Here is a 12657-nt window from a genome sequence, read left to right as displayed (position 1 = left end):
GAAATAACTTTATTCTACAATGTTTTCATAACTGGACGGCAGCCTACACAAGACAAATTTTCATAAAATCCCCAGTTCCCCAAACTCTTCCCCAGTGAGATATAGGGAACACTTGAAACAGATCACTGAAGAAAAAATAATTATAAGGGTGGCTTTATTTTTCATTTAAGGGGTGAGCATGAGGAGGGGGGCAGGGATTGTTCATAAATTCCAAACACGATAAAATATCATCATTTACTCAGTGTGGCTTGATCAAATATATGATCACTTGACATAGTTTCCCTCATTTCACAGGCATTTTTTTCTTATAAATAAACAGATCTGTATATTATCACACATGTATCAAACATGTTGTATCTGTTGGAGCTGGTTTTTGTCTCAGTTCTCAGACCGAATGTTTATCCAAGTAAGAAACTGAAAGGTGAACTGTCTTAGAATGACATCATTGCTGAGGTCATTTCAAGGACGTGGGAGATTGCTGTCAAGAGGTGCATATTCTCCCAAAGGCAGCGGATCTCTGTCAAGTTACTTAGCTTTGATTCTGGCAGCTCTAGCATTCCATTAATTCAGAATATTACTCCTTAATATGAGCTCCTAACAGTTAAAAATAATATGTAAAAATCTAATTAACTGCAATGATTATTTGTTGGATTCTTAAGACATAAGAATCATTTAGATGCTTTTGTCTGAGTAGAATAAACACAAGAGCTGGACTCTATTAACTGCTACATAAATTTTTTTACTAGTAATTTCCATTACTAATGATTTTCCAGGAAAATATAAAAAGGAATTAAAGTGGAATAGCAAACTTCCCGTTGGTTTTGTCTTTTGATTCTGTTTGACCATCAACAATGATGTAAGACTTGGATAGAATGTTGCCTCTCCGTGCCATATTTAAATGTTTTGTTTACCTTTAGTGTATACACTTCATTGTGCTTTTTTTGGAATGACTACAGCAGCCCATAAACTAATGCTTCGCAAAAGCTAAATACAAATGTTTGAAGCCTGTATTAGAAACACTTCCTTTTATGATCTGAGTGGAAAATAGAGTTTTATTTTAACAAATTACACTTTTGTGACTTTTGCAATATGTAACTAAAACTGAAAATGGCAAAGAAAAAGCTTGGAGCTAATTAACTTATGTGCTGCTTTTTGGAAGTACTACTAGAGACTATTATTGCACAAATATTTTCAGAGAAGATGCCTCATTTATAGGACAGTTGCCAATCATGTTTATTTATAATTTTAAGACAGAAGAAATAAGGGCAGAGATTTTTTTCCCCCATAAAGCCATCCCATTATTTTTCCTAATTTTTGTAAATTCAATTCTATATACCAAGATCTTTAAGGCATATCACTCTCAGTTTAAAAAAAAAAACAAAAGCTAAATTCCACACAGCTTGATTCCTTCAGTACTTCCTGATTCACTCTTTTAATGAACCTGAGAGATAAATTTATAGTCCACCGTAACTAAATTAGGCAATTAGCCTTCTGTCTTCTTTCATATCCAAAAGAGAAGCAAAGGCTTGAATTATGGCCATTGTCATTACTTACAATTATTTGCCATTCACTTTTTTCATGCCATAATAACAGCTAATCATAATGGTTAATCATAAAACACAGCCACTCCAAATTCATTATTAAATCAGCCAAAGCAATCAGATTGTACCAGTATATAAATGTCTGCACACATTTTCACATGTTCTGGGATTCAGCATTTTTCTAAAGCCATATTTGGCTGTTTCAGTCATTCTGCTATCTTATATCAGCAACTACATTGTCACCCAACCAACTTCTAGGCAGTGAGTCATTATTCTGGAGATAAAAAACCTGAATCAATAAGATATTAGTCAATTCAATCATACTATAGAATCACAGGCTTTGTATTCAACTCAGACCTTCTTTTCAAGTTCAGGAGGCTGTTAAATTTTGCTGCCCAGTGTTGTTGAGAGAAAAGCTCCTCTTTACCACATCACAGATTTTCAGGTACCATGAGATTTGGGGCAGCTGGAGTCAAAGACGCTGCAGGGCTAGTATTTCAAGAGGCACCCCATTTGCCTTGTCATAACTATTTTTTAAGTGGGCTTTGCCAACAGGCCTAGATGGGGGAATAGGGAGTGTGTGTGACAACTGCCTGCTCAGGAGAACCAAAAGGAAGCAGTGTGCTGCTTGGGTCTCTAAAGGAAGTCACTGGTGTTCTCTGGAATCACCATGCAAAACTGTGGTTCCACCCCTAAGAGAGGAATACAATCTCTTTTCTTAAAAGCACCATCCCACATCTTACTCACCTACAATGACAAGAAAAAAAAATGATATGAATATTACAAGACCTTTTTATTCTTTTAATCAAAAGAGTCTCCATTAACCATTCCAAATAATCATAAATGTTTGTACCGTGTGAAACACTGGTGGCACAGTCAAAAGTAAAGGAAGTTGATGTGAATGTGTGAGCAAAAATATTGTAAAGACTGATCTTACTAATTCTGCCAAATGAAAAGATTTGGAAAGAGAATCAGCTTGTGTGTATTTCAGCATTCCCTTTTGGTTTTCTTCTGTTGCTTAGAAGACAAAAAAAGTTTAATGAACTTTACAAAATTATAAATCTGTATAAAAACTGGAAAACGTGATTCCTACATTAGAAGACAGTAATACAGAGTTTCCGATCATTCAGGCATGTTTCACACCCAGGTTTAGGAGTGACGTTTGGTCCTCTTCCCAAAGCAATGAAGTGAAAATCCTTTTGTGAATCATATAAATTAGCTCTCTCTAAATTGCTGACTTAAGTCTTTCTGGGATTAGAGTAAACATGAACGCACAACATGAAATCATCACAATAGAAAGGGAGGGTTTTCTATAAATGTTATTCCTGCTTTCATAAGGAAAGTCTTTTAATTCCTATTATTTTTTCTAAATTTAAGGTTATATCTTAATGCAAATTAAGAATTTTGTTTGTTGTAGGAATTAAGAAAAAAACTTGGATTAGCTATAATGATTCAGTACACTTATTCATAAATGCTCACTCCCTTTCTGATTGTTTTATTCTCCCGTTTTCTAAAATGGGGGAAATTTTAAGATATTACTAGAAGAGAAAGCATATATAAGTTCTACTTAAGAAAATGTTAAGTAGAATAATTTTCTAAGCCAAAAATCTCACTTCTGACACAAAATTTCTGGATTCAAATGAGTCTTATGAGAATTTCTTAAAAGCTCTAGATGTAGAAGTCAGTAGGGAGCAGACAAGAGGTATAATATTCAAATTATTTTATAATATTTCAAATAAGGTCAGTTCCTTTGCACCTGAACATCTGGTGGGTGATTACAGCACATGTAAAGTTCACGGCGAATGCAGTCCTCCCTTAACCTGGCCATTAATCTCGTAGTGGTAAAGAAACCTTGATTAACAAGAGCGATGCTGTTGATTTGCGCGTTAACGGCTTTGTTGTGCATTCTGTGGCTCTGTGTATTTTGTCTGCCGTTGTACAGGAGTTCAAACCCATTGGTGCCGGGTACAACAGAAGGGCCCAGCCTTTTGTTGCAGCAGCAAACATTGATGACAAAAGACAGGTAGTGAGCGCTTCCTATAACTCACCCATTGGGCTCTATTCAACCAGCAATATACAAGATGCGCTTCACGGGCAGCTGCGGGGGCTCATTCCTAGCTCACCTCAAAAGTAAGTACTCCACTTGGTTTCTGGCCACCATGTTCTTAATGGTGATAGTATGGCTTCTCTTCCTTTCAAAAGTCCAGCTCTTGCTGTTTTATTTTTACTTTCCTGAAGGCACGATCAGATTTTTATCTTAAAGACAAGCATCTAGAACATGGTTCTAGTGTTCTGGAGTCCAATCTGCCAGTTCCCGAACATTTAGTGAATAGATGGTTAAAAGGAAGAAATCGCTCTGGTTCCATCATCACCCTTCTTAGTCATGTCAATATTTGGTGGTAAATAATCCTTTCTGTACGATTATTGTTCATTTAATTTTATCTAAATATATATATATATATATATATATTAGTCTTCCACTGAGGGACTTTTTTAACCCTTTGTTTTCACAGGATGTGAACTACTTTGAACACAAGCACAATATTCGGCCCAAACCTTTCATAATTCCAGGCCGAAGCAGGTCATAAAGCTTTAAGATTGTGAAGTTTGGAGTGCATGCATCTTTAATAAATCCTACTAATCACCAAGACACATAACTCTTAGGTGTTTGGAGTGACTTTTCTCATTTTGAAGCTTATTTCAAAAGCAAAAGAAACAAATTCACTTAGCAGAGAAGAGAGTAAATATTGACCAGATTATAGAGCTGTGAAATATTATGCAATCTCTGTGTGTATTTATAACTGATACCCCTGCCGTTCTGAGGATCCCGTCCAGAACACAGTGACCTTCTGAGGCAGGCAGACATACCCTATCCCAGGGCAGGAAGGCCCAGGCAGCAGTCACAAAAATGAAAACCAGCCCCCGGTCAGGAGTAAGGAAGCAGGTGAGGCAAACGTGGAAAGGCTGGTGTAGCTTTCCATGTTTGACAGTCTCTGATCATCCCATCTCAGCACCTAATTCTCATTGCACCATCAGAGCCCAGTGGGTAATCCCACTCATTCTAGCTCTTACATAAAAATAAATTTGCGTTCTTATGGATACTTGCAAAGGAAGAGAAGCCACTTGAAAAGGAACTTTTCCACTTGGGGAAAATAAGTATAAAGAAAGAAAGAGTTGGAGGCAGAGAGATCTACTGCGTTATCCTCGTGGATAACTGCACACACTGGAATAAAAATGAGCAATAATATCTCTTCTTGTCTGTCAGAGAAACAGATCATCTTCAGATGATCCTTTTCAAATCTTCTCTAGAAACTGAATTCCAACCTACGAGGAAAGAAATTAATGCCCTGTCTTGCCACATCAGGAAATAGTGACTTCGGGAAACCTCAAACCCATTCCTCTGACCTCAGCTACATCAATCAGCCCAGAGGAAGGAAGTTGGGGGTTAGGCTGGATCAATTCTAACAGGTTAGGATCATTGAATAACGATCTACATCAGGTGTCACTAATAGGGGTCCATAGGTGGAGTCAATTCACAATGTTTTATTTAACCCTCCCGTTTTTAAAAATATTGAATTTAAGTTTAAGATGGAATATCTACCCTCTATCTTGCCAAAATGCCCATCATGCCTAGCGTATGATACCTGGCCCATTTTCATATATGTGTGACCCTCCTGGCCCCTGGAGACATCTGAGTTTATGATGCCTGCTGTGGATGGTCAGCCATCACTTGATATATGATTTCCGTGTGCAGACCTTTCCATAAGCTACAGTCAGGGCCAGAGGATTACCTCAAAATAAGTCAGACAATTTTGTGATATCAGACTCAGAAAGAAGGAGTGGAGTAAAAGAGCAGGAGAAAGATGCTAAAAAGGCAATGACTACCAAATACATCTGCCCCCACTACATATTATATCCCCAGCACCCAGAAAAGGGGCTGGGACAGAGTACATGCTCAACAAATGTTCATTAGATAAAGGAACAAAAGCCCAAGAGTACCTAATCAGACTTCCTGAGTAGCAAGAAGAATCAGGAGCTGTTACCCTTCCCTCATACTGGCAACTCTGAACAATCCTTTTTTTTTGCTTCTCTTAGTTTTTGCCTTCTTCATATTCCATTTTCCTCTATCTTTTCTCTATTTCTCCACATTCAACAGCTTCCCAACACCACTCTAAATAACATTAAAAAAAATTGGATTAAAAGTTAAAATGCTCTTTCGCTATTGAATAAATATATACATAATATATGCATCTTCCCAGAGAAGCAGAGTAAAATGGATCTACTTGCACTCTTTTGAGCTTAGCATAATGGTAAGCTCACTAACTTGAGCCATAGGACTCCGCAAGGCTCAGATAAAATGCTACATTAGAGTAACACAGATCTTGCTTTTGCTGAAGACCAATAACATTTAATTTTATAAAAATTCAGGGAAAGTCAAGGAGATTCAGGTATGTAATGCCCTTCTCTTACATTTTCATTTTAATTCAAACATGGTGATAATAATAAGCCACTCATAATTTTGTCATTGTAAGCTGGTGCCTTTCAATCTAGCTAAATTTGGAAGAGGGGAGTGGAAAAACAGAGATGAGAGGATCTGCTTAAAAAACAGGTACCAGTACACAAATCTTAAAAAAATTATAAAAAAATGCTTCTATTATCCTTCCTTTCTTCCTGTGCCCCCTCACTATTTGCTCTAGCTTCTGAATTTCTTGTTCTTACCAAATGATTGTTCATCAAGGTGGAATTTTGAGTGGCTACTTACCAAGCAATAACTACACCATTAATAAACAACTTTTGAATCAGAAGTAAGTTGGAGATGCTAATATATTCATTTCCCTGGGTCTTACTATTAGTTACGGTTCTTTCAATGGTTTCATCATAATTGAAGCATTATTAAAAGACCAGTATTTTCATATGAAAATATGTAAATGTTTAAAGCCACAGCTATCATTAAAAATATATACAAGGCTAGATCCAAATGATAAAATACAATCTGGTGAGTGGTTTTTGGACAAGTCGCTTCTGGAAGCATGTCCCCAAGTTTATATACACACCAGGGAAGTTAGTTCTCTGTCTAATGATCTATCCAGGTGTATGAGAGTAATTGAGTGTATCATCAACCTTACAGGTTGCCAAGCCAGTAAGTCAATGTCAAGAAATCTCAATGGTATCTACCTTTCCAGGTCACAGGAATAGGTCATGGTGACCCATGATGATCTCCACAGTGACTAGAGTCCATGAAAACTATTTTATTTAAAGCATCAGTTCAAGAGCTCTTTTTAAATTGTCCCAGAAATTTATAAAAAGATAATTGTTTTTTGCTTAGGGTTTATTTCCTATCTATTCAATAGACACGGGCCCCTAAATAGAATGATAAAGAAACTAGGAAATAGAAGACACAGTCTCTGCTTAAATAAAGTTATATACACAAGCATGCATGTATATAAGAACACTAATAACAGAAAAAAATGTAATACTAATTACAACTGTAAAATAAGGTGTATCTGTAAGTTCTGAGATGACCATAGTTTACTTCTCCACTATCTAGCACCATGCCTGGCACACAGTAAGGTCGAGTAGTTATAAATGCTTGTTGAAAAGGTTCACTATTTTGAGCCCAAGTCTCCCAATATTGAAACTCAGTGTTTCAAATCCCTAAATTACAATTTAATAAACTTCATTATACTGAGGTCAAATCAATACGATCCTGACTAAACTGCACTATAACTGAAATGTTATTTCTATTCTTTTACCAACTGAAGTCAATTTCAGCATAGGGTTGAGCCTATGAAAATGGTGAATAAACCATATGACATTTTTGTACGTGATCAACCAATTTACTGATTGAGTTTCAAACAAGTTCTCAGTAGTCGGGAAGTGAAGGAGCAAGTCCATATATACCTGCCCGATTCAGTCTTTGCAGGTGGTTGAACTGGATAACACAACACACACAAAAATTTTAATTCATCTAGTGACATGGGTTGCTCAGACTATCCAGGCTGCAGCATTGATGAAGCCAGTAAAATCAATGCCCAATATATGCTTTTGGTTTTTGCTCTCTGAATGGGGCTGAGGTTGGCATTAGTGGCCCTAGAGAGTAAATGCAAGTATGCGGCCATACTTGAGCCCTCAGAGGACACTTTCAGGAAAACACACCATATAAATTGTTCTCTGCCTTCAGTTTACAGCAACACTAACCTGCAGGCATGACTGAAGTTCACACTAATATTACTATTTCTTTTAGCTTTGTCTTAAATGACTGCGCTTAAAAAAACCCAATATATTCCTTTTCTCAAAAAATGCATTTCTCATGCTGCACTTAAAATGCACGTAGAAAAATGACTTTTTAGTCGTTGGCATCAGTTATGACTAACCTCTTATGCACGGAAAATTCTATTCATAGCGAATAAGAAATTTCTGTCGTTGTCCTTAAAATTGCATGACTGGCCTTACTGGTGTTTTAATAATGAGTTGCCTTAAATTGTCTTTAAAAGGAAATGAGAAATATGCATGGAAATATATGTGTGCTTCCAAAATTTTACAAGAAGTAGCTATGTATAAAAGAAATATATATATATATCTTAGCTCTAAGTAGCATTCACAGAGTTTGAGATCACCTTATTTCCCCTCTAATCATTCATTTCAAGGCGACAGGCATTTATTGGCTGTTTCTAGAGCCTATATCAAATCACTGAACAATTTTTTAAAGTGTAGTCTTCACAAAATGAATGAATGAAAGTAGAAAAAGTTAAAATAGTAACAATAAAATATTTACAAAATAGTCTTAAAACATAATCTCTATCACATAACCTACAAGTTGCCAATTACTATTCAATTAAGGCCCAACTGCATTTCTGAAAATACTTCTTATTTTGAAACGTTTAGCCTAAATATTTGATTGGATCTTCATGCTGCATACTCATATTACTATTTGTGAAGGATCATTCATTAATATTTTAGTTTTAAAAACTGCAGCTCAGAAATGTAAAAGGATGTCCCGCTAATGTAATTTCCCTGAGCCACTTCCTTTACGCACAGCTCTTTTTACATGAAGCCTTCACCTCATAGAACATATTGTCTAGTAGAACAGAGCCAAACAATGCAATATCACCTGTACCTTTTAATTTTGTTAAATGTTTTTCAATCATGAATTTTTAAATGTCTTCCCTTTTGAAAATAACTTCTAGCCAGAAATAAATATTTCTTTTTCATTTGATTTAATTCACCTCTTACTTTTAACCTCTCTGTACTTGTTCTCTGTGTTCTCCTGTCTGGATTTTCTGGTTCCTGTGTCATCTCTGTGTAACGTGGTCATTAACACAGTGGATGCAGTACTCCGTCCGGTATTGACGGTGGCAGTGGACGTAGCACCCCTTCTTCTGTCAGTACTCTTAGTACTATTTGCCCAGGTGACTTGAAAGTTGCTGCTAAGATGGCCCCTAACATTCCTTTGGAAATGGAACTTCCTGGTGTGAAGATTATACATGCTCAGTTTAATACACCTATGCAGTTGTACTCAGATGGCAATATTATGGAAACACTTCAGGGTCAGGTTTCAACAGCCCTAGGGGAAACGCCCTCAATGAGGTAATATGAGTCTTTTTGAACCATCAGCATATTAACTAAACACATGGGCAATGTCAACTTTACTGGTGTCTTGTACACTGTCTTATCATTGAAAGAAAGCTTTGTGAAAAGCTTTCAAAAAAAAATACTAAGGATTTATTGCAGATACCTAGGCCTAATGATAAGGGCGATTTGAAAAATTAACCAAGTAGAGTTTTATGTGACAGATCACAAAAAACTGAAATCATGGAAGGACCAAACGTATATGTCTTTTGAAAAACTGCAGTGTAGTTTACGAATGTCTGGTACAATACTTCTCAAAAGTGATTTATAATCTGGGATAATCTATGTTTCTCCTTTGGGGGTCAAAAACTGGGAAAGGGATGGGAGGTTCAGAGAAGTTTTAAAGGAGATGATACCTCTTTTCTCTTCTAATGGCATCTTGTGGAGAGTTAATTATTTTTCATTTAAAATTTTTGCCATGAATAAGGGTTTATAAATGAATATCTCAAGCTACTGCTATAGACATTTAATTTCCATTGATCGCTATTTTGACTAATTTCTTCTTTATTATGTATATTTGTTCAAAGTACTTTTGCCATCAAGCATTTTCAATTTAAAAAATTTATTATAAGATAAAATCTTATTACTTCTTTCAATATTATAGAGCCATTATAAAGTATGATAATGCTTGAGTGCTATGTAACAATATCCCAAAGATAATTCTTGGGATGAATACAATGTGATAATAATACCATAATGTATCTCAAAGCCATTTGCAAGGAGTTTCAGATATATAAGATGATTACTTCCAAATATGACACTGGTAATAAAAATATGTGCAAATAACAACTACCTTTTCTAGATAATGCAATTAAATGACATAAAATAATAAAGCAACTCAGTGCCTGACATGTTTTTTTTTTTTTTTTTTTTTTTTTTTTTTTTTTTTTTTTTTTTTTTGCGGTACGTGGGCCTCTCACTATTGTGGCCTCTCCCGTTGCGGAGCACAGGCTCCGGACGCGCAGGCTCAGCGGCCATGGCTCATGGCCCCAGCCGCTCTGTGGCATGTGGGATCTTCCCGGACCGGTGCACGAACCCGTGTCCCCTGGATCGGCAGGTGGACCGTCAACCCCTGTCCCACCAGGGAAGCCCCTGACATGTATTTTTATTGTGGCTTTTTTTTTTATTGTTCATCATGAATATATCTGTAGAAAGTTTATTAAAATAAAGCTTCAATCATTTTTGGAAATGAATTATAATGTGGCTATTTAGTAGCCAACAAAGCTGACTTCTATGTGAAAGTTGCTACATTATGCACTTTCAAACACTGACAAGTTGAATTTCTTCAGTTTACAAGCAAAATGATACCTTTGTTGTCTACAGGAGTTAACAAAACTAAACCATACACTGTTGGTTTAATATCAGAAATGAATCTGAATTTTACTGACATCTTTATGACTGAGAATAATCAAACTGGGCTCACTCGTGCACTTTCTATCATGTGTATGTTGTCCTTTTTTTTCCTGAGAAAGGTTAATTTTGTTCACATTATAATTATATATCCATCAGACGCAAGCATTATTTTTTAAATTACTATTTCCTAACAATCACATTTTAGTTGCCCTCCAAAGGATTTTGCCACATGGAGAAATGATGATGTGACCCCCAGGTTACTTACTGATATTTTTAAGGGAACCCGTGTGAATTCACATTATATTTTTAGCTATTGATATAACAGAGATTAACTTGAAACCACTGAATCTCTGTCCAGGAGTTGCTGTAAATATAGTGATCACTGCTTGTTGATATCTTGTGGCTTCTTGCACATACACACACTCCTGATGCTGTTTCACCCATCATACTGTGTTTCAGTGAACCCACGGCCTCCCCAGTGCCCCCCCAGTCGGATGTGTACCGGATGCTCCACGACAATCGTAATGAACCTACTCAGCCTCGCCAGTCAGGCTCCTTCAGGGTGCTCCAGGAACTAGTGAACGATGGTGAGCAGTCGTGAACATCTGCTGAAACGTTATTGATAGAGGCTATTGGAAGGATCAGGGTGGGGGAGGGCAGCAAGCATAATGGGAATGAGAGTCTAAAAACCGATTTTAGGGCTTCCCTGGTGGCACAGTGGTTGAGAGTCCGCCTGCCGATGCAGGGGACACGGGTTCGTGCCCCGGTCTGGGAAGATCCCACATGCCGCGGAGCGGCTGGGCCCATGAGCCATGGCCGCTGAGCCTGCGCGTCCGGAGCCTGTGCTCCGCAATGGGAGAGGCCGCAACAGTGAGAGGCCCGCGTACCGCAAAAAAAAAAAAAACAAAACAAACAAACAAAAAAACCCCGATTTTAATCAGTCATCAAATGATTCTTTGCTGAAAAGGACTTGGGTGGTACTTGGTTAAGGAAAGGAGCTTCCAGACATATCCAGGTAGCCACCAACTTGGTGATTAAAGGGTGCTGAAGACAAATCCCATCCACAGTAGTCAAGGGCTAGCTCAGCTTATAGATCATAAAATGTTGCAAAATTTCTCAGCCTCCCCCATATTCCAGGGTGTCATGATCATCAAAATTTTTAAATAACACTGGAATGAACCCTTACTGTGCTCCAAATCCTGTGCTGAGTGCTTTGCACACATGGTCATTTAATCCTCACAATAACTCAGTGAGGTAGGAGCTATTACTTCCCCTATTTAACAAAAGAGAAAATGAGGCATAGAGAGGGTGGATTTGTACAAAGTCACACAGTGAGTAAGAAACAGAGTTGGGTCTCCAGCCCACTCCTGCTGTCTTCAGAGTTCATACTCTTACCAATGTTTTTCCACTTCCAAGAGATATATTGTCCTTCAGAAGTTGCACAAAAATGCAAACTGCCCCATTAATATAGCCACTATCAAAAAAAAAAATGGAAAATGAGTGTTGGTGACGGTATGGAGAAATGGGGACCCTTGTGCATTGCTGATGGGGAATGTAACATGGTGCAGCCACTGTGAGAAACAGTAAGGTGGTTCCTCAAAAAGTTAAACATAGAATTGCCATAGGATCCACAAACCCACTGCTGCATGTATACTCAGGAGAACTGCAAGCAGGGACTCAAACCAATCCTCGTACACCAGCGTTCATAGAAGCATTACGCACAACAGCCAGAAGGTGGAAAGAACCTAAATGTCTATCCACACGTGAATGGATATACATAATGTGCTATATCCATAGAGTATTATTCAGCCTTAAAAATGAAAATTCTGATACATGCTGCAACATGGATGAACCTTGAAAACATTCTGCTAAGTGAAATAAGCCAGAGACATAAGGATAGATATTGTACGATTCCATTTGTATGAGGACCCTAGAATAGGCAAGTCATAGACAGAAAGCAGAACAGAGGTCACCAGGGTCTGGAAGGAGGGGGGAATATGGAATTAATGTTTCCTGGGTACAGAGTTTCTGTTTTGGATGATGAAAAAGTTCTCGAAATAGATATTGGTGATGGTTGCACAACATTGGGAATATACTTAATGCTACTGAATTACACACTTAAAAATAGATAAGA

The 12657-nt window shown here is 37.3% G+C and overlaps 1 protein-coding gene across 2 annotated transcripts in view; it reads left to right on the top strand.

The window, feature by feature from the left end:
• The window catches only part of PDLIM3 (PDZ and LIM domain 3), a 30575-nt gene that overhangs the window by 15170 nt on the left and 2748 nt on the right, over nucleotides 1-12657 (top strand). Inside the window, exons 4-6 of one of the 2 annotated variants that reach the window (XM_024759962.1) lie at nucleotides 4055-4122; nucleotides 8865-9128; nucleotides 10983-11111. In XM_024759962.1, coding sequence (XP_024615730.1) covers nucleotides 4055-4122; nucleotides 8865-9128; nucleotides 10983-11111 — 461 coding nt within the window. Of the gene's footprint in view, nucleotides 1-3483; nucleotides 3672-4054; nucleotides 4123-8864; nucleotides 9129-10982; nucleotides 11112-12657 lie in introns of both variants that reach the window. The other variant, XM_024759963.1, reaches the window with a different exon arrangement.

The sequence above is a fragment of the Neophocaena asiaeorientalis genome, unplaced genomic scaffold, assembly GCF_003031525.2.
Source record: "Neophocaena asiaeorientalis asiaeorientalis breed wild unplaced genomic scaffold, Neophocaena_asiaeorientalis_V1.1 scaffold521, whole genome shotgun sequence".
Taxonomy (NCBI): domain Eukaryota; kingdom Metazoa; phylum Chordata; class Mammalia; order Artiodactyla; family Phocoenidae; genus Neophocaena; species Neophocaena asiaeorientalis.
The sequence above is the reverse complement of the archived record's forward strand: the minus strand, read 5'-3'. Positions and strand labels throughout refer to the sequence as shown.